Consider the following 26,949-nt stretch of genomic DNA (forward strand, 5'->3'; position numbering starts at 1 on the left):
ATATACAGCAGAGTATAGTCAAGGCATTCACAAGATTGGCAATTAAAAAAAAAATCCAGGATTTTTTTAAATTCATAGTTACATATGTTTAGTAATATTCACAAGAACATTGCCAAGGGATTTTGCACATAATGTTGTTTAATTCTGGTTTTGATGCACTTTTTAAACTATTTCAGGATTTACTTTCTTATTGCTTATTAAGTCTCCTGCTGTTCCTCCATAGGTAAGAAATCTCTGCTACATGGTAAGCAGGAGAGAGAAACTGAAGTTATCTCACAGTAAAGTACATGAACAGGTCTTCAATTTGCAAGTCCAGCTCATTAATCAGGAAATTGCTGCAGGTAACGATATAAATGTAAAATATTTACAAATTCTGTCTGTATTTAAAATAAAAAATGTGTTCTCTTTATGTTCCTGCTTAGTGTTTCTAACACTGTAAATCTGCCTTTAAAAACTTTCTTCAAGTACACGGTCAACGAAAGTAGCAACACGCACAAACCTCTTTTAATCCCTTAAAATATTTACTTGGATATTTCTTTATTTTATGGCTGTTTCTGGCACGTGCCTATTAGTTATCAATCGCTATGGCATCCAGATAGCAGAAATGAGTTAGTGGTGATCTCTAGGTTTTTGCTTTCTTAGGCTGCTAGTTCATGGTGCTGTTTCCTCACAGCAAGCTCTGTGGCACTCGAGCTGAGAAGGTTTTTCACTTGCTGTCAGTAGTTTGCTCCTTCAGGCAAAAGGGAAGAGGGACTTGATAGGAATCGCTGCTGTCCTTATGTTGCCTTGCATGATTGATGAGTAGTGCAAAGAGGCATTTCTTAGCTCGCCATCCACAGTTACTCTTCTTCCTTCAAAAAGAGTTTAAGTACTCTGGGTTTTAATAATGAACAGTAACTAGGTAGGAATGTTGATATACCAAAACCCACTCTGCCCTTAATTTTTATAGCGACCATTTTGTAATAAGGAATACAACATTTGGAAAGAGGAAGGGTATACATTACAGTGCAATTACGTGTTGTGGGGCTTTTTAATCGGGAAGTCAGCTGTTTCTTTAGTGTGAAATTAAGATCTCTCTGTTCCTTCAAGATACATGCTATGTTTTTAATGACCAATTTAGAGTGAAGTCTTTGTGCTTTTTTTGCTCTACCCCTGAAACAAGGATAGGTTTCATTAGTACTGACAGGGTGGGGGTTATAAACTGCTATAGATCATACTAGTACTTCGTGGAAGCAGCAGGACTCTAATAAAGCACTTTGGTTTTGTGTAAGTGCATTTTATTAGAAATGTCTACTAAACTCATTTTATATCTTTACACATAAAAGTGCTTTTTAAATGCTTATTAGACAAGCTTGATAGCTACTTTGCAATGGGTGCTGTATGCATATAATACCATAAAGACTAATATATTGGGCTGAAAAGACTTTTAAAGTGTAGAGGATTTTATAATACAAAGCAGAGGGTTGAACTAAGTCCAAATTGAAACTCGGTTTGAAGCATTGTTTTTTCTTTATCCAATACTGAATATGAACTTTTTTTAGCTTTGTTGGAACTACTTCAGTCATATCTCAAAACTGGTTCAATTCACTGGCTTAAAACCCTGTAAAAAGGGCACGTTGTTGTTTTTAATGGAAATGTTAAAATGCTTACCTAAATTCTGAAACGGTGGATCATTTGGAACAGTTTTCATTATCCCAACTTCTCTAATGTCCTAAAATAATTTCATGCTAATTGTTTGCAAATGCTTCTTACTGTTGAATGACCTTCTAATGGACTATAAAACTTGTTACAGATAACAAAACTATTACCCTCTTTTTAAAAAGCTTCTTTTTTTTTTTCTCCTACCCTCTCATCTCTTCCTCCTGTAGGCCATACCCTGACAAGTGCACTAGAGAACACACTGTTCTACCCACCTCCCAGGATCACCCTGAAGTTAAAAATGCCCAAATCGGCACTAGGAGATTGCAAAAATAACTCACTGAAGCCTGGAAACAGACCGCTTTCTCCTGACAACAACAGCACTGTTTACAGCAAACGGAGCATGCCAATGTCAAAGGAATCGTTTGAAATTAAAGCAAAATCTTACGCCAGGTATCAGCATGATAGCAGAAGTAACGGGTCGCTGGCAGGGATCGGCAAGCCTCGAAGTGAGGTGAAGGATTCTGTCCCCACACAGATGCTGGAGTTTCACCGGGGCCAGCCATCTGGGAAGCCCTTAGCACTCCAGGCTGCTTTGCATGGACAGTCTTCCATTGGGAATGGGCGGGTGCAGCAGGAGAACTCGAGGCTAGCGGCCAAATCCAACGGTCTCATGGGCAGGGCTGGAGATGTGAGCCAGAGAGACAGCTCCAGCCAGACGTCCTACGAACAAGAGTCCGTGCTCACGGCTCACTTGGCCAGCCAGAGCGGTTTCAGAAAATCCACCATAGAACATTTTAGCCGGTCCTTTAAAGAGGCTACCAACAGTCTGGTGAGGACCACAGAAGATCTCCGATGCTGTGAAAAGCCAACGAGAAGACTCGCGACAAAAGATCGCTTGTGGAGCAAGCAGACACTTGAAGGTGCTCCGTACCAGGACAACGATGGGTACTGTCCTGACTTAGAGCTGAGTGACTCTGAAGCAGAAAGCGATGAAAACAAAGAGCAAGTGAGGTTAAGACGCAGTAGCTCAGAGAGAGAAAGCCCAAGTAAGGACTTTGGAAGAGATTGCCACAATAGAAACAAAAAGAACATGATTTCTCACAGTTCGGTACAAAGGTGATTAGAAGCCCCCACGGGGTAATTCAGCCTTTATGTATTCCAGTGTACCAGTGCAAAGCTCAGCATCAGAAGGTTCCAGAAAAATAGTCCAGGACCTGTGTTAGGAAGAGTTGCAGTAGGGGATGGGGGGAGGGGAGAGAAAGCAGAGTAGTTTTGTTCAACTGTGAATTGGCTTGCTGTCTTCGCAAGGTTAACTCAGTTACTGCAAAGTCATGTGTAAATTGATGTGTTTTATTAGAGGGTAACATCTGGGAGAGCACGAAGCGGTTAATCTTTGCATAAATTCAGGAAACTGCTTCCCCCTTGCCAGCTTACGTGCGAGGCAACGTGTTCATGTTACGTCAATCTTGTGGTGGACAGGTATTAAAGAAATTCTTGCATTGCTCTATGGCGTTGCAAGAGACTGCAAGCGGAGACACTGAAACTGCATTCTTAGGGCACCTGCCGTATGGCTTTGATCCAGTAACGCACTCGCAGATGTGTTAGGAAGTTAAGCATGTAAAAAGTCCTGCTGGTTTCCCCCGGGAACATTTGTGCTCAGATCTCCCGGCACATGCCAGTGTGTTCTGCTGGATCAGGCCCAAAGTGACTACTAAGTGACGATCCTCTCCTACAGGAGGCTTTGAACTGCAGTGGCGTTCGCAGGCTCCTTGCGGAGGGTGGAAGCAGGCATCACTGGCGCTGCCAAACTCGCTGACCTCTAGACGTGCCCCCCCCGTTCCCTGCTCGTGCTGAAGGTTGTTTCTCTTCACAATAATTTGCTTAATTTGTAAATATACAACTTCTAGTACTTCAGTTTTTTTAATCTCTGTACATAGTTGCTTGTTGTGGGATGCACTTGTAAATATTTTACCCAGCTAACAAGTACAGATGGCTAATTTTGTGGATAGTGTTTACAAAAGTAGATGTACTACTTCAAAGAAAAATGCTATTTGACACTTACATTTAGGCAATCACCAGTGATGCCAGGTTCCTCTTGAAACTGAGATATCATGTCCAGAGGTGTTTGTACCTGGTATTTTTAAAATAAGCTGAATTAGAAATAATTTTGTCTTAACTTTTTATGCAGGCACAAATTTTCAACCCTAGTTGCCTGAATACAGGTGTAGGACCCTTACTTCTGGCATCTAGGTCTGTAAAATTTTAGCTGGTCATCATTTGGAGTATGTTTTGTTTTGTTTTTTTTAATTGCTGGAAGTCTATTATTTTATTAAGCTGCTTGTCAACCTCTGGATCAGTTGCTGTTTCCCAAACTAACACTTTTTTGTATGTCCTTTAAAATTAGCAGTTGTTAAGTAGTGATTACATTTCAGCCAGTACTGAAGAAGCAAAAAGGAAAGGGAATCCTTGTCGGTTCGTTTCAATAACAGGATTTTTGTTTGAATGCAAACAAAGTTCTTGTTTTCCAGGTGGTTTTCTGTTGATCAGCAAAATAACTGCACTGTTTTTCTCTGAAATGCTGTACATTTCATAAATACGCAACATCCTCTGTCCCCACGTCACTGGCTGAAATGGGCTGTAGGTTGTATAGGGCATGTCATACGGCATGTCGTTTCTATGTAGTGCTCCCCACCCAGCGTGAAGATGACTATGCAGAATCCAAACAATCACCTGTTTCTTCATAACCTTTAATTTATTGCTTTTAGCTTGGGAAATGGCAATGACATTTTCAGATTTGTTTTAAACTTCAAAATCTTCCTAGTTGCAACAGGACTAGCAGGTCAGGGTCTGGAGGACTTTTCAGTAGTGAAAAAATAATAATAATAAAAAAGTATACTTGGCAATTCTGCTCTGTTTGCTTCATGCATCTTAATTTTAATTATTTTTTTTTTCACTTCTTGATTTTATGTATATTTGTGTAATTGATCTTTCTAGAGCTGTATCTTCAAAATTATTTCTTCTGGTGTAAATATGCAGTAGCATTTTAGGTTTCCACATATTTTATTTTAACGGGAAATGCTTTGTGTTCTAAGCCATGGGTCATTCAGAATAAGTAAACAAATGTCTGTTCATTTGTATTCCAGTTCTGATTCTCTCAGTTCTCCTTCAATATTTATTAGTAATCCTCTCTCACTGGTCATGAAATCTTATGAAGCTTGTATTGGGAACACTTATCTGGGAGGTCAGCAAAGTGTTCGTATTATTTTGTGGCCAGAAGCGTATGACAGAAGGGAGGGAAAATGGTGCTTCAGCAAAACTCAGTGTTTCTGCTCTTCTGGGGTTATTAATTCAGTTGTTTCCAGTCTGGGCAATGGTTTTGCTAATTTTTACATGATTTTAATAGATAATATGAAGGAGCCCTTGGTTATGTAGTTCTCAAGTATTGTTCCCAAAGTGCATTTGCTAGTTTTTATTGTGTGTTCGGTGGCTAACTGTTTGAAGTATTACCTCTTAACCTTATTTGTCAAATTTTTTTGTGTTTTTGCATTTTGTTTTATATATATAAATATATATATATATTCAATTTTCCAAGATGGACTCGGTCTTTTTCAGATGTCCCCTTTTTACAAGTACTTTTTCATTAAATTATGAAACTGCTAACAGAATTTTCATTTGTTGTGATTTATTCAGGGCTTTATCCTCTGTGTCTGGTGGGCTGTTAAACTCATCAGTCTAACAGCAGTACTGTGTCCATCAGGAGTAAATTATTTCTGCAGAGTTGGCAATACTTCAACAAGTTAAGTATCAAGAAAAACCTTTCCCCTTCAGCCTCCCAAAAAGCAGTTGCTGAACACTAATTTGCTGTGTATAGCAAATAGTCCAAGCTTGGCTTTTGTTTCTGCCCGGCTGAGCAAATGCAACAGACCATTTGCTACCCTGGCCTCACTTTTTAATGTATTCGCTTATGCCGTAGTATGACTGGTTTTCCCTGGTTGGACAAATTAAGTTATAAAGGAGGAGCCGTAGCCGGGCCTTCGGTCTCATCCCTCTTGTACACTCACACACACGCACGAGTAAATACTTAACAGCCAGCTATTGCTGTGTGTGTGCAAAATCGGTGCAAGCAAGTGCCGGGGGGGATGTTCTGTGTCGGTTTTGCATGACCTTTTGCTGTAGTTCCCCCGACTCCCACAGGCCGGTGCTGTGATACACCTTGCTGCCAGAGAGGAGCTGCTCCCTCTGCCAGAGCAGGGAAGAAGGCAAAACTTGAGGAGGAAGATGAAGAGAAAGGAGCAGGTGTAGCTGCACAACCAATCTGATAGCATCCTTCCTGCTCCGACCGGCTTGGGTAGCTGGCAGCGTTCAAGAGAGATGGGGGATTTGCAGTCTGTGTGTTGGAGGCAGCTGTGATCCTCCTGCCTGCGGTGGGTCCGGCAGCGGCAGGGTGAGGTGTGAGCTGAGCAGCTAACATGCTTTGCAGCCTGGCTTACAGGCAGTTGGCCCCGGGCAGGGCAGGAATGGAGCTGGAGGTGGGCTGGGTGAAATGGAGCAGCCAGTCCCTCAGCTGAAAAGGAAACTGGAGGGGAGGGGGGAGGAAGTAAAAAAGCTGTAAAGACAAGGTGTATACAGAAGAGAGTGAAAACCAGCATTAGGAAGAAGCAGTAAGTGTTGGATTGTCAGCTGTTTTTCAGGACCAGGATTTCTCTTTCCCTAAAGGCATTCTTGCAACAGATTTCAGCAACAGACTTCCTTTCTGTGACTTTCTAACTGGTGGCCTCCTATTCCCTTTGTAAGTACAGTCTGCTGGTGGCTGGGATATGGGAAAGACAGGGCCGAGGAAATTGGTATGTCCATTTTGGAAACAGCTGCTATTGGTTTGTAGAGCCTTTACAAATAAGTACGTGTTGTTACTTGTTGGTGGTAACTTGGGCCAAGCTCTCCCAAGCACTAGTAGGGCCTTGCATGGTGGTTCCCAGGACCATCATTTCCACATTTATGTCCCTGTCCAAAGAGAAACGTTTCTCAGCTATAACTTGTGTGTGCCATTTGTAGAATATTTTCTCTTCACCGTGAATCTCGAGCCACAGAATGAGAAATTACAACTGTTAAACTATTAAATAGAAGCCTGAAACATTCACTTGGTTTTGATGCGATACCTCGTGGGTGACTAGGCCGAGGCATACAGGCTGTACTGCAGCCACCCCGTGTGTACCTGCTACCAGGGAGGGACTGAGCGTTACCAAGTGTTCAAAGCCTGCCTCTGTGAGCTGCAAAGATAATCCAGCGAAACCAGTCGTTTTGATCGTTGTGAATTTTGATGATCCCAGTACTTGCGAAGGTTTAGCACTGCAGGGAATTGACACATCTATTAGGAAAATATGCTTTTGATGTGAATTAATGAGCAAAATTAAGCTGCTTGCACAACCTGGAAGCTTGGCATGCAAGGGAAAAATACTGGGGAAGGGCAGAGATGGAAAACAATAGAGTGCCTCAATGCAGCCGCTTTAGGAAGAAATGAAGACTCGTGGACTTCTGGTTTCACGAGAGATGCCCTGCTGCTGCTGCTTCTGAATCTTCCTTTCTGCCAGCTTCACAGCTGAACAGGCTTTTGCCCCTCCTGGGGTGCAATTCTGCAACATACCCCTCCTGCAGAGACCATCCTGGGATAACTGCTCCTGGGCTCCACTCCTAACCCAGCTGGTGCATCTAGCAACCACTGGACTCTTCCGGAGGGATGTGGCAGAAGTGGATGGAAGTGGCTGCAAGCACGGCCTTCTGAAACAAAATGTTACGTGGCAGTTGGATAAGCCGTTTGAAGACAGCAGATGTGCATGCCTATTTCTGTTCCTCAAGTTAGGCCCTCTGCAGATAGTTTGGATAAGTTTGCGTGACTGCCTTGTGTAAGGAGAAGCAGCCTCGAGTATTTGCCCATTAGTTTTCCTGCCTCTTGTGTACAGCTTCCAGATAATCTTTCTCAAATAGGCTGCTTCTGGCTGGGAAGATCTCCTGGATCCACCTTGCCCTGCCCTTTCTCTGGGACTCTTCTTTTGTTTCAGGCTGGGCAGACCCTCCCTGCCTTCCCATTGCTTTCTCAGCAGCCCTGAAGCTGGGCACCTGCCTTGCCTAGGCTGCCTTATCTGAGACATTGTTTTAAATCTTGAGTAGTCTCTGTAATGACACCTTTATGGTTTCTTTTGGCTTAACTCTCCTCAAGACAATTTTTCCCCAGTTGCTGCCCCACCCTCCCTCACCGTGGGGAAGAGCACTGGGAAAGGCAGGGACACAAGGTATATTTTGAGAGTTCTGTAACAGCTCTGGAGATGTTCCGCTGACCAAATTGGTATGCCAGTGTCCTGAGGAAGAATTTTAAACCTAGCACAACAGCAATGTATAAAGGGAGATGCCTTCAAGAAATTTCCTGGTCATGTGGAAGCCTTTCTGACTAACATCAGGATATGCCGCTCTTATTTTCTGTGGTCTCAGCAACCGCAAGGAGTCTGCTGGAGTAGTAACTATATATATATATATATATATATATATATATATAAAAGTGTTACATGACACTTGGGAAAATGGCTCTGGTTATACCTTTGGAAGTGCAGGTCCTAGTGAGGGAATGAGACATCTGCGGGGGAGGGGGGAGATGTGTGGGGTGGAAATCGTTAAACTAGCCCACTCACTTCACCTGAAACCACAGTATCTGGTTGCATTCCTTTGTAGTTCCATCTCTCTTATCTCTGAAGGGTGGTGCTGAGTAGTTTGGGAGCCCCTGGCCTGGCATCACTGGTATGTTTGGCTCTATTTGCATCTGGTTGAACGGAGCCTGACCAAAGTACTTCCGCTCCTTACAAACGATGGCTCAGTCATTGTTCTGTTATCTCCTTTACAATGGAGTAAAGGCATTGTCTTACCCTCTTCCTTCTCATCACTCCTACAAGAAGCCAACTGTCTGTACTGGCTTGAGGAAGCACAGAGGCCAAAAGCGGGATGAGTCAGGTGGCGCAAATATCCATAAGCAAGTTGTAGTTTGCACTCGTTATGAATGGCTTATACAGAAAACAGACTTCTCTCAAATTGTCTGGTTGAGAGTGCTAAATTAAGCTCTGAGCAGTCACCCCAAATCTGCAGTTAATTTGAAGTTTTCTTCTGATTTGGGCCTGAAGGAGGGCTTGTGTGCCTGAAAACTCCAAACACTGAAAGCACTGTTGCTAAATCAACTCCTTGAATGAAAGATGCTGCCTTTCCGTGAAGTCCTGGCTTCCTTGCACGGCCTCCGTTGTGGCTATGATTTTGCAGCTGCCGTAGCACACATCAATGCTTTTTTTTGTTTGTTTTTTTTTTTTTTTAAATCCTGAGGCAAGCAAAGTGCAAATCCGGGTCACATGGGGTACAAAGAGCAGAAAAGTAAGGCATTAATGAAAAATGTCTTGGCCAGGCTCCACTGAAGAACACTTTCTGAAGTGCCCTGTTGCCCTGCTGCTCCAAGCGCAGAGCAAAGGGCTGGAAAGGCACAGGCTGGGTACTCGAGCTTTGTGAGGTTTAAGGAGGCAGGAACTAGGATTTGCAGGTGCTTCCTGACAAAGAAGTTGGAGGTGCAAGTGTGACCATTTGAGGGGTGTTTGTGAAACACTTGAGAAGCTGGCTGCATTAGGAAGGGTCACACGTTTGCTTGTAGCACTGCATTCTTAGGTGTGAGATGCTTTTTCATGAGACTGTGGCCAGTATATAAGAAATGGTACTGAAAAAAGTCTGCATAATAAACCGTGATAAGTGGAGAGTACCATTGCTGGTTCTGTGAGAAAAACTGGACTTTTAAGGCTAAATGCTTCAATATGACTTCATGGTAATTTGGTGCAATCCTTTTTAGAAAATATTCCTTGTTTGAGATTCTTAGTTCATTCTGCATTAACTTCTGTGACAGTGTGACAGCAGTGGGTGTTAGACTTGATGTAACACGTAAATCAGTCAATGGGCATGAGTCTGCTGTTTAGCACCCTCGTGCCACTTTTTCCCAAGGAGGCATTTGCAAAGTAGGGAAATGGTGTACTTTGGCCAACGTTCAAACTGTATGAGTATTTAAATACGTGACTGTGATCATCCAGACTAGAAAACAGCTGAGACTTCTCAGCAGTTTGATCTCTCCTGGACCTACTTCTTGCTTACTAACACATAAAAGCATGATGCAGACACACAGGTCAATTCCAAGAACTATACTTGGATGAAAACAAGTGCATGGTAGTACCAACTCTTGCTTTCCAGCCAACTGATGGCAGTGATTGATCTTATGTTTCTACCTCTGCCTTTGCTTTGTGTCAGGGTTTTTTTGTTTTGGTTTGTTGTTCCCCCTCCCACCTTGCTAAAATGCAGTACTACCTGCTAGTGGTAAATTCCCACATGCACACTATGGTTGCCCTAATGGATGTAACAGCAGGGCAGGGTTACACTGAGGTAGTGGCTCTTTGGGCTCCAGCGCCCTTGGCATAGTCCCTGCTCTCAGCCGCACCTTGCCCTGCTGTGGAGGAGACCCGACAGGCTCCCTTTATGCGGTGTGGTGCTTGGAGGCACCTATAAGATATGGGTATCCAATGTATGTCATTCGCACTTTGTACCAGGCATGGATAAGGTCTGCAGCCCTCCCACCTACAAACAGGGAGGAGGACTAACAGAGAAGTAAAACGTGAAGACTAAAGGTGAAAGGAAGAAAGAAGATGGCTCTTAAGATGAAGAAGAGACAGGATCAGGCTCGTAAAAGGAGAGAACAACTGTGACCTTCCTGGAACCGGCATAAGCAAAACCTGGTTTCTTTTCATAACTCCTGAAATCATCCGGCACTCTTTCTTGCCTGCAGCCCTTAGCAGTGGGAGATTTTTCCAGCTCTGTGGCACACTGAGCTGTTCTCCAGAACTGCTGAACATTCCTTGACTGGCGAGAAGAGTAATGGCTTTTGGCAGGCTCAGGGAACCTACAGGCTGGGGGAGGGCTGTGACTTCACCTTACGGGACCTCCTGCATCACATATTTATTCTTTCTGCTCTTCATGGTTGTGACAGTAAGATTCCTTGTCCCCTGCTCCCTGCAAAGCAGGAGAGGTAAGTGTGCAACATGCCCTACCATGTGGCGTAAATGCTGAACCACCAACCGCCCCCTTTGGAAGCCACGGAGGTGCTGTGTGTGCTCCCTGTTGCTCAGATTTGGAGGCCACAAAGTAGATGATGCGGCTGCGATGCGACAGCAGGAAGTTCCCTATGGGGAAGCCATGTGGCAGCACCACCTTCAGCAGCCATCTCTTCTGTGCTCTTCTTTCCCATGGTGAACTCATACTGGCAGAAGACCTCAGCTGATGCTCTCTGTGAAGCTACCCCTCCACAAATTCCACGCTGCTCTACTCAGCAAGTCTGGGTTAGCTGTTATTGCCCTGTGTAACTGGAGATCCAAGTTCAAAATATTTGGCACTTCAGAAGATGACCGGATTTTTTGTGTTGTAACCTGGCACTCGCAGAAGCTGTCAATTTTCTCCCAAAGTGTGTGCCAACGCACAGCTTGTTTTGATGCCTCCAAACCATGCTAAGTCAGCAAGGAGCAGAGAGACTGGCCAGGTGGGTTGAGGGTGTGAGTTATCTCCTGCTGCTGAATTCAGTAAGCCCTTGCCCTGGCCATGTATCCCAAATGGCCTCGTAGTGTGCAAGGGCAATGGGAGAGCAGCAAATGTGGCTGAGCTTTGTAAAAAGCAATAATTGTACTTTACTGTACGTACTTAATGAATTCTTCACATACGTTTGGGTTTTTTTAAACCTTTGGATCTTCTTTCCTTGCTGTAAACTGTAAGGGAAAAAAGAGCGAGCTGTGGCACTACTCTGGATGTTTGTTTTCTGTGTTGGCAGTCACTAGTAATTTTGCTTGCCTCAGGTCTGAGATTAAATCCTGCTGTTTGTTGTATGACACCACAGTGGGGACAGAAAGAGAAAATGCAAGCACTGAAGTAAAGCTATGCAAGCCTGGAAAATGAAAGCTTAACTGCTCAGGTAAGGTGACAATAGGTTAATAAATATGACATTGGTAGTCCACTGAGGAAAGCCTGCATGACATACATGTTGGTAAGGTCATGTAGCCCATGAACTTTTCAAATACACTGCTAAAAGAAAAAAAAAATCACCAAATGAAGCCTGGGCTGTGAGCACCTGCTGTACCTTTACCTGCTGTAAAGGTAACCCAGTAAGAATGTTTGAGAGGGAGGCAGTTGCCAATAGGAAGGTGTATGATAAGGAACAGATAAAATCTGTAACAGGAGCTGTGAGGGGGCTGCCTGGTAAAAGACCCCAGCGGGTGCTGTACCATTGCTGGTGTGCAGTACTGGGACCTGCCTCTCGAATAAAGGGGTTGCTACAAGTGCCAGCTGGAAACGAGACTCTGGTGGAAGGTGGGTGTTGGAGCAGCCAAACGAATCCTGGTTTGCAGGGACACAGCACTTCAGTGGTGCACCCCAAGTTGCCAGAAGACACACAAGACACGGAGCAGCGAGACTGAAGGCACTTTTAGATCACAGATCCCCGCAGGGGATGACTGGATCCAAGTCAGAAGGCGATCTGTTGTGGGATGCTGAAGAGGAGCACTGGCATTTACAAGCTGCCCTTGCTTTATGACTGGAGGCCGGGGAGCTGCAGCGGCCACAGCACACAGAGGCAGGAAGGTGCAATGGAGAACTGCATGCGGAGATGTTGATGTTAGCTCTTTGCCTCACGCTTTTGGAAGTTTTTGAGGCTTTACAGCAAGGGGAGCAAAAGAGGGCACGGCATGCTGAAGGCCCTGGATTTCTGGATAAGCAGGGCAACGCTGCAGGAGCTGTGGAGAAAGATGCCCGGCGCTGGAAGTTGGGGCCAAGGCCCAGCAAACGCCTGAACCACAGCAAGGCGGCACACAAGAACCAGCCTTTCGGTAATCGGCCTCTGCGGGGAGCGGGAAACCGGGCCGCACCGGAGAGAGCCCCCCGCTCCCTCGTCCTCCCCCCGCAGCTCTTGGCGGGGCAGCCGAGCCACCCCGGCCCCAGCAACCGCTGCCACCCGCCACCCGCGCCGGCCTCCCGGCACTGGCGCCGAGGGCCTCAAGATGGCCGCCCCCGCCGGGCAGGGCCGGGCAGGGCAGGGCGAGGGGCCGGCCCCTGGCGGGGGCACCCACGGCCGGGCCGCCGCCAGCCCCCAGCCCCGCGGCGCGGCGCCTCCCCGCATATAAGAGCGGCGGCGGCGGCGGGCCGGGAGCTGCGGGTGCGCTGCTGGGAACGGGTAGGGCCTGTAGGGGGTGGGAGTTCTAACATTTCTCTTTTCTCTTGTGTGTGTGTGTGTGTGTGTGAATGTATATATATACACACACACGCATACACACACGCGAGTGTCTTAAGTTACACCGGCCCAGGCACGGCAGCAATGCCGCCGCCGCGGGAGGTGCGCCTGAGCAGCCGGGCGTGCGGGGACCGGCCTTTCCCTCCCGGCGGCCGCCCACACCCCCGGATTTATTTTTTCTCTTTTTTCTCTTTCTTTTATCACCTTCCCTAAGACACCCACCCCCCCCCCCCCCTTTCCTTCACGAATGCGCCGTGTCACCGGCATGACAGCGGTGCGAGCCCCCCGGGGGCGCCGGGCCGGCCCCAGGCGCCCTCCCGCCTCCGCGCCGGGCCGTGCTCCTTGCCGGGGGACGGCCACCCGCCGCCGGACGGTGGGGGTCGTTAGGCAGCGGGAAGCGGGCGGCGGGCAGCAGCAGCACCGACAGGCTCCGCTGCCCAACGCTCCGCACGGGTAAAACCCCGCTAGGCTGGAAACGCGGCTCCGGAGCGGCCGCAGACCGGCCGTCGGTGCCGAGACCCGGGGGCTGGCGGTGTACGCGCTGGCTCTGGACAGGCGCCCGCCCAGCCGGCACGGTTTTCTCTACAGGCATGTCGTCCATTAAGATCGAGTGTGTTGTCAGCGAGGGCTACGGGATCGGGGAGTCGCCGGTGTGGGACGAGAAGGAGGACGCGCTGCTGTGCGTGGACATCGCGGGCCGGCGGGTGTGCCGCTGGAGCGCGCTCAGCCGGCGGGCGCAGGCGGTCGCCGTGGGTAAGGACCGGCACCGCGGCGGGGTCCGGCTGTGCCCCCGGCGGGGTCCGGCCTCCCGGGGGCACGGGCACGGCTCCTCTGGGTGCTGGGGCTACGCCCCTCAGCAGCGGCATGGTGCTCGTCTGCTGGAGACCGTTCCCTAACCGCGACCTTCCTAGGCCGAGGAGGACGCTAGGGCTTGCGCTGCGCACAGACGCTGGGCACTGGCCAGGCTTCGTGCCGAGGACTTAATATTCTGTTTTACCGGGTTACGTTTGACCTGCTTCCCTTCCCTCTGAGTTGTTCGCAACTCGCGTTCTTTTGTTCCCGCGTTGTCCCAAAGGTAAAGTTCTGCTGTTGATGCCTGTGGGAGTTTTGTTACCGATGTGAATGAGTAATGCCGGTAACATTTTATTAGATGAAGTTGGCCCATAACGATTTAAGAAGATGATATTTTTTTAAGGTAACAGTGTCACCAGCTGGAGTTAACTTAATATAGTTTAGGTATTTGTTCCAGGAAGGAAGTGCTAACTCTAAGAAGGAACTTTTCTAAAGGAGTTGCGGATTCACTTCTGGATGTGATAGTATAAATATTTGTCTGTCTGAAGACAGCTCCTTAATTGGTTTAAGTACTTGTATTTATTACTTCTTCATGTTCAGTAATACTTGATGAAAATCACTTTTGTCCACCCATAAGATGTTCACATTCAAAAAAGTTGATTTGGGCTTATCTGCCCTTAGAATTACTGTAGTTACCAGTTCTAAGATGAGAGAAGGCCTGAAAGTAATTTTGGAAATACAGCTTCCCAAACTTACTTCCTCTGACCTTAGCCGAGGGAATGTGTGCTCCCTGCCTCTTCCCCCAGCTCAGACCTACCTTCAAAGGTGTAGTCTTTTACATGTGGCCTGTCTGGAGATGGAGAAGGGGTAGTAACTGAAGTAGCTACTTTTTTTTTTTTTTTTTTTTCCCTCCTACTTTCTTCTGTTTCCTCTGTTTAGTAATAAAATAGTTACAATTAATAGCTGTGCCTTTGGGTGTAGCATGATTAAAAGGCCAAAAGACCTCAAACACCCGAAGAGTGCCATGTGATTAAAACAGCAGGTTAACGTCCAAAGTGGAAACTGAGAAATTATTCATTACTGAAGCTTATAGAGAATTACAGCAGCCCCACACTCTGCAACAACTTCAAATGCCCTTTTCGACTCCACAGGGAAAACAGCACTACATACGTAACGGTGCCCAGGGCGGAGACCTTGTGGTCAGTGTTCTCTGTTTGGCATAACGTGGTGTCGCAAGTAAATCAATTCCTGTGGATGCAGCTTAACGAAGCCCCTTGGGTGGCCCCAGACTGAGCTGGGTACAAGGGCCTTTTGGCTCACTTGTGTGCAGTGAACAGTAGGGTGGCTGTGTCTGTCTCGCTCGCCTGATACATCCCTTCCCCCTGGGGCACTTTGTCAAGGAATGGGGCTGTTCTTGTGGCTGTAGGGGCACGTGGGGGGGGGGGGGGGGCGCAACACCTCCAGAGACAACCAGGTAGGGGCATACAGGCTGCTGGGCATGGGGGAGGGAGGGAGGCCGGCCCTGGGGCTGCTCAGGTGGAAGGGCTCCTGTGGGCTGTGGCCCCAGGTGTTTTGCTGGAGAGCAGACTGGGAGTTGCATTCCCATGCTCTGCAGGCCAAGCCCCTGGGGCTGCTGCAGGCTGAAAAGTGCTTTTATTGGTTCGGTTACTGGCATTTGGAAGAGCAGCAGAATGACTTCCTTTGGCAGGTGCCACGCACGGCTGAGGGCATGCTGCTGACCTCTGTGCTGGCGTGGGAAGGAGAAGCGGCACCCACTCGCCCAGGGTAGATGAGCCCAGACCGCCAGCAGCTTCAGCAGTGCGGTCACATGCCTCTAGGTGAAGGAATTTCTAGAGCTGAGCTTGCATTCAGGTGTGCATCTTGGGTGTTGGGGCCAAATAGCATTCAGATTTCTGGTGTGGTCACAGCTGGGGCTGTAAAGGGAAGGGGCATCCTGAGCCAAGAGCAAGCAGGCAGAAGGGAGCAGATTTCTCTTGGCAGCAGTGGTGGCGGTTATAAGTGTTTGTGAAACTATGGCCTAATTATACCTCTGCAAAACTATAAATACAAAAAATGTTTTATTTTTAAATTAGAAAGTCGGCGATTAGTCCCATGCATATTAAATATTATGGCAGACTTTATTGCCATATTTAAAGTTATTATTCCTTATATTGCATCTGATTGTAGGCTTTAACATAAATGTTATCTTCTCACTCATTTATCCGGTTTTTTTACCAAGTCCTTTATAATAACCTGCAGTTGAGGTTTTACTGCATAATAGCTCAAATGAGTGTCAACTAACCGTGGAGCATTTACTAATCTGTTTTACTCTACCTCTTGGAAAGCTCTGTCACTCCTTGGTGTGTTTTTGGTGCTGCTGGAGGCATGTTGGAACTGCACAGCAGTGTGGTGCCAGGGGGTATGTGACCTGTCCCACTGCAGAGATACTCTTGTCTCCGTGAGTTATGACTGAACGGCCATGGTAGGGCAGATTTACCCAGGAGCTGTGCTAAACAAACAGTTGCACCAGAGCTCTAGTGGCAATTGATTTTTCCCTTGGGGAGGGGGGAACCCACACAGCAAACTGTTGTAAAAAGCACACATGCCCATATCAGTACCCCATTTTATGTTTGTTTGTGGGGTATTTTTAAGCATCTAGTAGAACCAGGTGCTGGTAAAGTTCCCTGAGTTTATATGTCCCAAACTGGTGATTCTCTTCATAGCAGCTTTCTGTATGCATTAAGTATGCCCTCTTCACATGAAAGAATCCTCTTTTCCATTTCACCTTGTTTCTAGATGCTCCTGTGAGCTCTGTGGCTCTCCGGAAATCAGGGGATTATGTCATCACCCTGGGAACCAGATTTGCTGCTTTGAAATGGGAAGAGCAGCTGGTAACCACCATTACTCACGTGGACAAGGATAAACCAAACAACCGATTCAATGATGGGAAAGTGGACCCTGCAGGGAGGTATTTTGCAGGTATGCTGTGGGAGTTGCTTCCACTGCTCCATTAGGTTTTGGTGACAGGATGCAGTGATCAGCTGCAGATGTGGCAAGTGTTTGTTCATAGTTAAATGGTGGGGATATTTTTTTGTTGTTGTCTTCAAGCAGTGTCTAATCCCATTTACAAATCTACATGTATCACCTGGACACCGTCTCATCAGGGCGATTGAGGCCCACTGTTTAGAGCCAGCCTAAGCAGTCTTGCCTCATCCCTGTTGGCACGCGTAGTCTGAATGCTGGCAGAGTGCCAATAAAAAATACTTTTCCAGTAAGAAATTTATGACATTGTGGGTTTTGTTCTTAATAAATCAGAATTTGTAGATGGTATTGCTAAAAAATATGTGACTGTTCAGCCTGGAGAAGAGAAGGCTCAGGGGATCTTGCCCCCGTGTGTGTAAGTAGCTGATGGGGGGGCAGTGTGGTTGGGTAGAGAAGGCAGAGCTGCTTAGTGGTGCCCAGTGACAGAACCAGAGGCAGTGGGCACAAACTGAACTCAGGAAATTTTGCTTAAATGTAAGAGAACTCTTTTAGTGAGGATGATCACACAGTGGAACAGGTTGTCCAGAGAGGCTGTGGAGTTTCCGTCTGTGGAGACCTTCAAGACATGGCAGTGCCCTGAGCAACCTGCAGCGGCTAAACCTGCTCCTGAGCAGGGGGTGCACCTGGTGGATCTCCAGAGGTGCCCTCCAGCCCTAGCTGTCCCGTGATCCTGTCCTGTTATTTAAAACATTGTTCTGTGCATCTGCTGTGCGACTGGGTCTGCAGGCTTTCTTTAATTTGCATTTACCAAGTCTCTCAAAGAGCAAGTATCAGCTGCCAACTTCGAGCCACAAAGGTGAGTTTGTTTTTGAAGGGGCTTTAGTAAGACTCATCATCCTGAGGGATGAGGATTTTTTTTCCCAGTCTCTCTGCTATACAAGATGTTAAGATTTGTGGGAAGTTAAGTGCTGACCACACCCTTCTTCATATTTGAATGACTGAATAAAAAGCTCTGCAGAAGTCCTGCTGCATACTGTTTTTGCCACAGTTCAACAAAAACCCAAAGGATGTGTTTTTTCATCTGCTAAAAGCAAACACTTTTGAAATCTGCCTTTCTGTTTTGCTTTTAACTCAGTTTCTTCCCCAAACTTCTGAAGCCCCTGCACTGCTCCCTTCTACTTTGGCAGTGCAGTCATCATCCTAGCAAGGGGCTGCCACCAAACCTGGAGGAGAGCCCATTCACTCTGAACCTGCTTTGTTCCCTCTGGCTCTGCACAGGTACGATGGCTGAGGAGATTCGACCTGCCGTGCTGGAAAGACGCCAGGGCTCTCTGTATACACTTTTCTCTGACCTCTCAGTGGTGAAGCACTTCAGCCAGGTGGACATTTCTAATGGGTTGGACTGGTCACTGGATCACAAAACCTTCTTCTACATTGACAGCTTGTCCTACTCAGTGGATGCATTTGATTATGACCTCCAAACTGGAAAAATTGGTATGAATTGGCTGTATTCCAAAATAATTGTTTGTGCCTAAAGATTGTGATGTTTGCTTCCATTCTGGTTGTTATGCAGAGGTGATTGGAGCTTTGGGAGTGCTTCTTCAGAAGCCTCCTTAGAACAAAACAACAGGAGCCATATTAACATCTGTCCGTGCCTGCATAGGCTCCTAGCTTGAACTATGCAGAGGCTGTTGGTAATACTATAAAGTATTTAAATTGTGTGGCAGAGTTTAAGTAGTAATCTGGACGACTGTTACTAAACACAACGCGTATCTGATCTGCCTGTGCAAAAAGGGCAGAGTGTTTCTTGTATGGCTTGTATGTTTCTGTGGCTGCATGTTTCTTATTACTGATAGTATAGGCAGTATAACACAAAGCTTTTAGTCTTGTGCAAAACCTCGGAGAGCTTCTTCAGATTTTTTTTCACTCTGTTTTGTGTTTTGAAATATAAGCTCTTAGATGAAGATTCTGCAAACAGAGATGAAGAACAGCTGGAAAGCAGTAACTCAAAACTTCTTCCTTCATTTATTTAAAACAAAACAACACAATCCCTTAAGGCCTTCTACAGGCTTGGGCAAAAGAACAATTCCAGTGACTTGGACTAATAATTTGCTTTTGAGGACATGGACTGCTTTTTGCTTTTGCTTTAAAAGAACCCTGCCAATTTGGGATTTAGTTTTAAAACCGTGAATTTGAACTCACTTTAGGCGTAGTATCTTGTCCCCCAATGTCTCTCTGCTGTGACTTACAAGTGATTTTTTCTTTAGTAAATAGTGTGGTTCTCCTCTCTCTCACCCACGCTGGCTTGCTCTCTTTCTGTGGGCAATCTGACAATCCCCAGGAGCACAAGGGAAACTCATTTAAAATATTGCTACATATGAGAAACATTGAAGTTGTCAGAGCGTAAAATAAACAATGTTGGAAAGTTTGTTTTAATTTTCTTTAATAACAGTGGATAAAAGTTCAGATAGAGTTGTTTGGTTTTAGGTTGACAGTATGCCTTTGAAGTTGATGCTTTCCCTAACTCTGTGTTTATATAAACTCTCAGTTTATGTATCTGAAGGTCAGTTTTGTGTTAGAATAGTGATTATTGGCACGTTCCAGCAGCCTGTTTGAAAAGTCCCCAGTTCTGTACTGGAAGTGACCCATACTTGAAATGATCCAAACTGCTTTTAGAACAAGTAATTAATTTTCTGAATATGTATCTGTAACATTAATTTATTCTGTTATTCATTTAATATTGTAAGTAGGGAGCATAAGCAGTGCACTAGAAAAAGGATGATACTTTCAATGGATAGAAACTCATCCCCGGGCTTTCACGCTGAGAAAAAACTGTCTCGGGGAAACAAACAGGGCAGCAGGCATGATCTATTTCTTTCATATGAAAAAGCTCAGGACTTCAGCACAGATTTTGAGAATAATAGTACAAATAACTGCTGGAATGTGACTGATAAAAATTTTAACAATTGTCTCACTCAGTTTTGTTGTGATTTTTCTGCCCTGCAGGCAACCGTAGGAGTATATACAAACTGGAAAAAGAGGAAAGCATTCCTGATGGGATGTGCATTGATACAGAAGGCAAACTCTGGGTAGCTTGTTATGATGGTGGGAGAGTAATTCGCCTTGACCCTGAGACAGGTAGGTCCTTGCAAAAAGTGGACTGGAATTTTGTGTTTATTTTTATCTAAAAAAAAAAAAAAAAAAGAAGAAAGAAAGCAAAGAATGAGAGGTGGGTTTTTTGCACCTCACAGAAATGGTATATTTAACCTTCTTAAAACACTACTCTTTATTTATTTGTTTATTTAAACAATTACAAGTCTCTGCTCTCAGAAGTTGGCTTTGTAAATAAGTGCCCTTTGTTCCCAGCCTCTGTTGTGTTGGAAAAGGTAAAGTTGCTGATGAGATTACCATTATACTTGTGAGTTGTTTGACTTAGCATCCTCTTGCATCCTCCAAACTTAAGATCAGTGTTTACGTCATTGATAAATGATGTAGATGAGAATGAATAAGCCATGAAACAGCAAAGATGACTTAAACTATTTTTTTGGCCTTGTTTCTTCAGCATAGTGTATTATTTTGGGCAGCCTACTGAGGTTAACACAAGTCTCACGTGACACTGATGCTAACAACATTTTTTTGCTGAAAATTATTTGCATGATAAGTTTTGCAATTGAAATAATAAAAAATATTTAATGAATTCCACAGCATTTTATCATTCCCACAGTAATGTCTTGGGTGTGCCCATTGTCTGAGCCTTTTGTTCATTGCTACTCTCATTTGCACTTTGGTGGTCTGCCAAGCACGATTTAGTGTGGGTGAAAAAAAAGGTGTAAAGGACTTCAGGGAGACTGAGCCACACTGTCTGCAAGGGGCCAGTGGGTGAGAATGGGAGCGTGATTTTGACAGATCCCAGACAGCACAGGTTTGCATAATGCAGCATAGGAGTAACCGCACTGGGTTGCATCTGGGGTCTCTTGAACCCAGGTCCAGCCCAAACACAGAAGTCTTGGGGGTTTGTGGGGCTGCAGGTTCAGGGATGCCAGTGTCCCTTGGCGCATGCCCCCTCTACAGTGCACAGCGGACCCTGGCACACTTGGGCACCTGGCAGGTCAGGCTGCAGCCTCTCTTCTGACTCTGGTGGGACCTCTTGGCTCAGGCTGTGCTTTCCCCCTCACCTTTTGATTTGTATGCATCCAAGATCTTGCCAACCTGCAGGATTTTTTCTTGTCCTGCAGAGTCTGCACCCCAACCCTAGGAGGAGGAAAATCCAGCTGGGAGGTCCCAGCAGCTCTGGGATCTGTTTCTGGTCCCACATCCTTCCGCTTTGGTGGGCAGAGCACTCCTTGGTGACCTCCACCAGCCCTTTGAATACCCTCCTGGAGCAGTGGACTCTACCATTTTTTTCCTCTCTGGTTCACTATTTCCACCTTTTCCCTCCTTGGCCTTCACCTTCCTTTTTTCCCTTGTTTTCCCTTTCCACCTCCTTTTGGAGTTTTTTTTAAGGGAAAGGTAAAGGGAATAGTGTCCATAAGCAGATCCATAGTGGGACTGAGAATACTGACAGCAGAGCAGCTATCCCTAATGCACTTCCAGTCTCTTAACTATGCTCAGATAAGGGTCTTTCAAAGCTGGATGTGATTTCAATGTATCAGGAGGTGCCAGTTATTTCTTTTCTGTGAATCTGTTCCGTCTCCTCTTGCCCACATAAAACTCCTAGCACTCACAACAAACGGTAGTAAGAAGTTTCGCAGCAAAAGAAGCCACCTTCTTTTTGAACATCTCATGTTTATCTGCCCTCTCTGTGTTATCATTTTAAAGTAATATCATCTAAGATCTGCAATTCGCTGAATTCTGAGCAAATAGCAACTGTTTGGGGAGATAACCCAGTCAGGTTTGAGAACTCCATGAAAGCCTCTCTTTTAATGCACATACCTGTTAAGTGTGGCTTGAATGACTGCCAGACAGTTGCAGATACATCCACTGATAAGAGCTCACCTAAAGCACAGGAGGAGTTTTCAGGTTTCAGTGATAGCACAGGAGGAGTTTTCAGGTTTCAGTGATAGCAAAGCCTGGGTTGTGTTTTTAGCAGGATGGGTGAGGACATCTGTTTGGTGTCTTTTCTAAGTGAAGGTTCTGAGGTTCAGGGTGAAGTGATTATTCAGGTCTGGGCTTCTTTAGCCTAGATAGCTGCTGCCTTTAGATTCAGGGTGTGCTGCAGGGGAAGGCTGTGATGACTGATCCCGCCAGGTTTGCAAAGGGCTTGGAAGAGATGTCTAACTTGTATGTTGCCAAGTCTTGACTTACTGACCTGCTAGTTTTATGCACTTGTGGTTTTTTATTAGGAATTAAATATTTTCCAATTCTTCCTTAATGAATGTATTTTTATATCCTTTGATTGTATAGGGTCTAAAAGATTTGCTAAGTTTCTATAGATGTCAAGCATAGATGAATACTTCAGGTAGATTTTAGAGCATGCAGGTGCAGATTTGCTTACATCTCCAGGAAGACCTTGCTCATCTCAGAGCTTTGTAATGCAAGTGCACTCAGGGTCTCTCCCCTTGTCTTTGGGGCTCATGCCTCTTCTAGAGTGCATGTGTTTTCCTTTTGAATGCCCTTCCCACTCATTTTCTCCCAGACTTGGTGTCAGCCAATTTCAGGGGTGTCCTCTGAAGCATTTTATAAGCCACCATGTAATCCTTCCACTGCCAGCTGACCGGATAACCACGAAGTGTTGCTAGAGCAAGCTGGCAGGAGCGTTGCCTTGAGATTCATACTGGTCCTTGTTACTGCCAGGCAGCAGACAGGACTTCTGTCCCAATTTTCTAGATAATTTGAAAAATACGGTCTTCTCAGGGGAAAAAAAAAAGTTAACCAGACGTGCAAATAATCTCTGACAATCTAAACACTATTACAGTGGGTTTTATTTCTTTCTTAATTTGAATTTGATTTTTCCTTTGGCCATTGTGGGTCAAAATGTGTGCCAAATAAGCTTATTATACAGCATCAGGAATCCCAGAGTACTCAGCTTTTCCAGACTGTTACATACAAGAGGCTCTTTCACCACTGCTCACTTGCTCTTTTCTTTTATTTATTTTGGGATTAAAAGAGAGTTTAAAAGTATCCAGCCCTCATGTCAGGGTTGTCAGAAGCAAAGACAGTTCCGCTCCTCCCCCTTGGTGCTGTATTCTGGATGTACTGCTTATGTCCATACTAGCAGGTAAAACAGATCAGGCAATACCCTTTAGTCCTGCACCACAGGCATCTCATAGCTTATTTTGTACGACCAGGCTGTCTTCCCACACCAAATCAAAGCCCAGACTGTGTCTGGGGAGCAGCTTACCCAACTAGGTGGGCCAAAATTGTACCAGGACTGCACCAATGGCTTAATAATGTGGCCCTGCTTTTACCTGTGCTTATGATCTACTTAGTGTTGTAGTACAGGTGGAGCCATTTGGTCTGTGCTTTTGTCAGTTCATTGCAGTGCTGCTATGTCATTGTAAGGGACCAAGGCACAGCTTGTTGAGTGAGGCAACAGCTTTTAAAGACAGGTGCCTGCTTTGGTAAAACACCTCCTGGGAAATGGTGCCCCACTCTGAAGTTGACCGAGAACTTCTCATAGGTCTTATGTGGGCCAAACTTTCCACTTTTTCTTTATCCTTGTAGAGTTCCCAGCATCAAAGTTACTTCCCTGCTATTTCAACACATCGCTAAACAGTTAGTTACTGTAAGAGGGCCAGGCCCTTTGCACGTGCAACTGGGGGGCCAGGGAAACTGCACGTTTTGTAAGGAGATTCATGTGCTTTAGCCTATTTCTAGACAGAGAAATTCAATCGTAAGTAATTAAAATAGGCATGATTTGTATAAGCACTTACTGCCCAGAATTAGGAGGAATTTTATAGAAGTCTGCTGTAAGGGTGTCTTGACAGTCTTCTGGTTAAGGCTGGAGGCAATCTGTTTACTACTGTCATTAGGACGGTAGCTATTTGTTGATATGATAAATGCATGGTATTATTTATGGTAGCAGCAGTTTCTTGTAAACTTCACATATGTCCCATGATCCCTGTTTTATTCAAGCTTGATTTGAAAGGCTATTGAAATTTCAGGAGAAACTTACAGGAATTAATCTTCCTTGACTGCAGGCACTGGAGGTGTTGCATGAGATACACCTCAGTCGAGCTGCATGAGGTCTGCTTGCTCCAGGCTTCCTTTGTAGTTAGAAGTAGAAAAGTCAGCAGGTCTAGGGTATAATTCATGTGACCTGTTTTAGGGAAGAATTATATCCCGTTTCCATTGACTGACTGCACGGGCAGCTGAGGTGATGAGCTCAGATACATGTCTGTGCTTTTTAATTAGAGGATAGGCTAGGATTGGGGGTGGGATTTTTTTGTGATAACTGAGGCTGAGACTTGTCAAATGACACATCAACAACGCACTTTACAGAAGTCTGGTTTCTCCCTGTCACAGTGCTCAGTGGTATGCTGAAACTCAGCATGGGACCTTCCCCGGCCCTGGTACCTGCTTTTGTGGACCACCTGGCTCCACGCCAGTTATTTACAATAATTTGTTTAAATTTCTTGTTGTGGGTAGATGAACAGGAAACGTCATGTATGGTTTTTTCCAGGAAAAAGACTTCAGACTGTGAAGCTTCCTGTTGACAAGACAACTTCCTGCTGTTTCGGAGGAAAGGATTATTCAGAAATGTATGTGACTTCTGCCCGTGATGGGATGGATAAAGAGTGGCTTTCACGGCAACCACAGGCTGGTGGGATTTTCAAGGTGAATGATAACTTTTCCCTGTTGTTTTAGAAGGTCATTTTTTCCTTTCTGCATTTTTCAGGTAGCAAACCAGTTGGACCGGTGGGAAGCAGGAGAAGAGTGGTTCTTAGAACATCAGTCATATATATATATATATATATATCACAATACCACAGAATGGTCAGAGTAGGAAGGGACCTTGGGAGATCATCTAGTTCAACCCCCTGCTAAAGCAGGTTCACGCAGAGCAGGTTACGCAGAGTTGCGTCCGGGAGGGTTCTGAATGTCTCCGGAGAAGGAGACTCCAGAACCTCTCTGGGCAGCCTGCTCCAGTGCTCCCTCACCCTCAAAGTAAAGATATTTTTCCTCATGTTCAGATGGAACTTCCTGTGTTGGAAGCTATGTACGTTAAGCTATTGATTGTATTTTTGGTTCCTGTTGCAGGACAAGGAAGTTAAAAGAGATTTGAAAATACTTCTGGGTTTAAAATTCGTAACAATGCTGATATTGCAAATTTTCTATGCCATCACCTTTTTGCTTCTCACCCTCCCAACACAGTTTCAGTTTTCTATTCATATTTCTATTATGGAAGGAATGTGTAAATACTTGTGTCTTAATCAATGGCAAATAAAAACATCTGCTTTTATTTACCTTCTAGTTAGTTAAAACTAAATTATCTCCTTAAAAATTTGTCACCTTGGGCTTTGTTTTAAAGCCCTGCTCTTCGGTATGTTTGCATACCAAAGGTTACATTGTAAACTGCAGAATTAAGGCTTAGTAGTATCTGAGAAGAGGCTTTTGGGGAATGGACTCTGGCCTGAGGTTACTCAGCTTGAGAGAAAGAGTGTAGGTTGAAGTTCCTGGCTGTGATGAGCTGCTGTGTGCAAAATATAGCAGGATGTCAAGTTGGACAACACAGTCCTTTTCTAAATTAAAGCACGTCTAGTTGTGAAAGAAAAGCAAGTGTCTGATAGTGGTGAATTATTGGACTAATCTTTTTTTTTCCCTCTGTTTTAATAGATAACAGGGCTAGGGGTGAAAGGAGTCCCACCGTATCCATTTGCAGGTTAAATATATGTTCTTCAGAATGGATTAGAGGACTGACATAAGGAAGACAAGTTGGAAGGTCATATTCTGGTGCTCAGCATCTTTTTGCTTTGAAACCGTAACACAATACCTCATCAGGGAAGGATGAAAAACTACTGAAATACATGGAATTTAAAAAACTGATCTTTTTTTCTCCTTTAAACTTTATGACATTAAATATCTGATGGTACTTTTCCTGTTGTGCTAAAAAGATTCTCACCCTAATAAACTACTGAATATTGTAACTTTCTTTTATGATTAAATAATGTTTTAATGTCTTTTTATTATTTATTCTCCTGTCTCATTTGCGACTTAGGCTATATTGATTTATTGCTTAATTGTACTGTCTCTTTTACATATTTTCAAAGTTTCAGATAAAATATCCATTTGTGGTCTTACCGCTGCTTTAAGTGGAACTTCATTTGTTCCATAATGTTCTCAACAACTGAAGCATCAATACCTATTCTGGTGCATCTGCAGCTTCCTTTTTGCATTACATTTTTAAGGCCTCAACTGTGGTTGTACTTAAATTTAACTCTGGTCATCTGGAGTTGATCATCATCTCTCCCCAATACATGTCACTGTGTCACTCATTTTCTTAAATGTAAACCCAAACATTTAGGATCAAGAACCATACTTTTTTTTTATCCTCTGAAGATCTCAGCCCTGTTCCAGGGAGATGTGTGATGACAGGAAAGCGTTAGGTGTCCTCGGTCTTTTGTGTATAAAAGAAAGCACCACCTGCACGTATGTCCTGCTGAACTAAACCCCAGAGCAGCCCGAGAGGCAGGAGGGGCCCACATGCCCAAATGGCCACAGCTTCTACGAATGTGCACGGAATGGAAGGTGTATTGTACTTTCTTCACAGCACCTGTTGTAAAGGGCAAGCTTATTTACTGGATTGCCTTTTTGCTGGTAACTTCAGGCCTGTCTGTGCTGAAACAGCTGTGATGTAGCTCAGTTGGTTTGTGAACTGCAGGTTTTGCTCTTGGCCTGTGACATGTTCCCATGTTCATGCACCTCCACTTGCACTTGGAATAGCTATCCATCCCTGTCCTGCTGCGTGAGGGTAACCCACCAACGGCCAAGAGTGGCTGTGTGTGTTCTCTGCAGGTAGCTCCAAGAATTGGTACAGCGTGGTTTTCCAGTGTGTCCCTGCAAATCTGTAGGAGTTAGTTTTTCTCTGCTGGATCTGCTTGTGTCTGCTGTGCCCCCTCGAGTGTGCAGTGGGTGACACAGCTGCCTAGCCCCTGGACCACACCAAGGCCTTGGTGCTGCTTTGAACCAAGAGTTGAAAGGTGACTGTGCAAGTCACCGTTTTCCTTCTTTAAAGCATGTGGGGGTATGTATGTCTCTGCAGC

At 45.2% G+C, this 26,949-nt stretch overlaps 2 protein-coding genes across 4 annotated transcripts in view; both read left to right on the forward strand.

Annotated features, from left to right (window-relative positions):
* The window catches only part of JADE3 (jade family PHD finger 3), a 68,246-nt gene extending 62,940 nt beyond the window's left edge, over positions 1-5,306 (forward strand). For all 3 annotated transcript variants that reach the window (XM_080375316.1, XM_080375317.1, XM_080375318.1), the window contains 2 exons: positions 224-341; positions 1,869-5,306. In XM_080375316.1, coding sequence (XP_080231442.1) covers positions 224-341; positions 1,869-2,761 — 1,011 coding nt within the window. In that variant the 3' untranslated portion in view covers positions 2,762-5,306. The remainder of the gene's footprint in view (positions 1-223; positions 342-1,868) is intronic.
* Positions 5,307-12,939: 7,633 nt separating this feature from the next.
* RGN (regucalcin) lies at positions 12,940-25,866 on the forward strand. Its single transcript, XM_080375371.1, has 7 exons — positions 12,940-13,426; positions 13,562-13,726; positions 16,562-16,744; positions 18,026-18,241; positions 19,754-19,885; positions 24,369-24,523; positions 25,523-25,866. Exons 2-7 carry the CDS (start codon positions 13,564-13,566, stop codon positions 25,571-25,573), a joined length of 900 nt encoding a protein of 299 aa, XP_080231497.1. The 5' UTR covers positions 12,940-13,426; positions 13,562-13,563; the 3' UTR covers positions 25,574-25,866.
* The last annotated feature ends 1,083 nt before the right edge of the window (positions 25,867-26,949 follow it).

Source organism: Falco punctatus, assembly GCF_963210335.1.
Source record: "Falco punctatus genome assembly, chromosome: 2".
NCBI classification, from domain to species: domain Eukaryota; kingdom Metazoa; phylum Chordata; class Aves; order Falconiformes; family Falconidae; genus Falco; species Falco punctatus.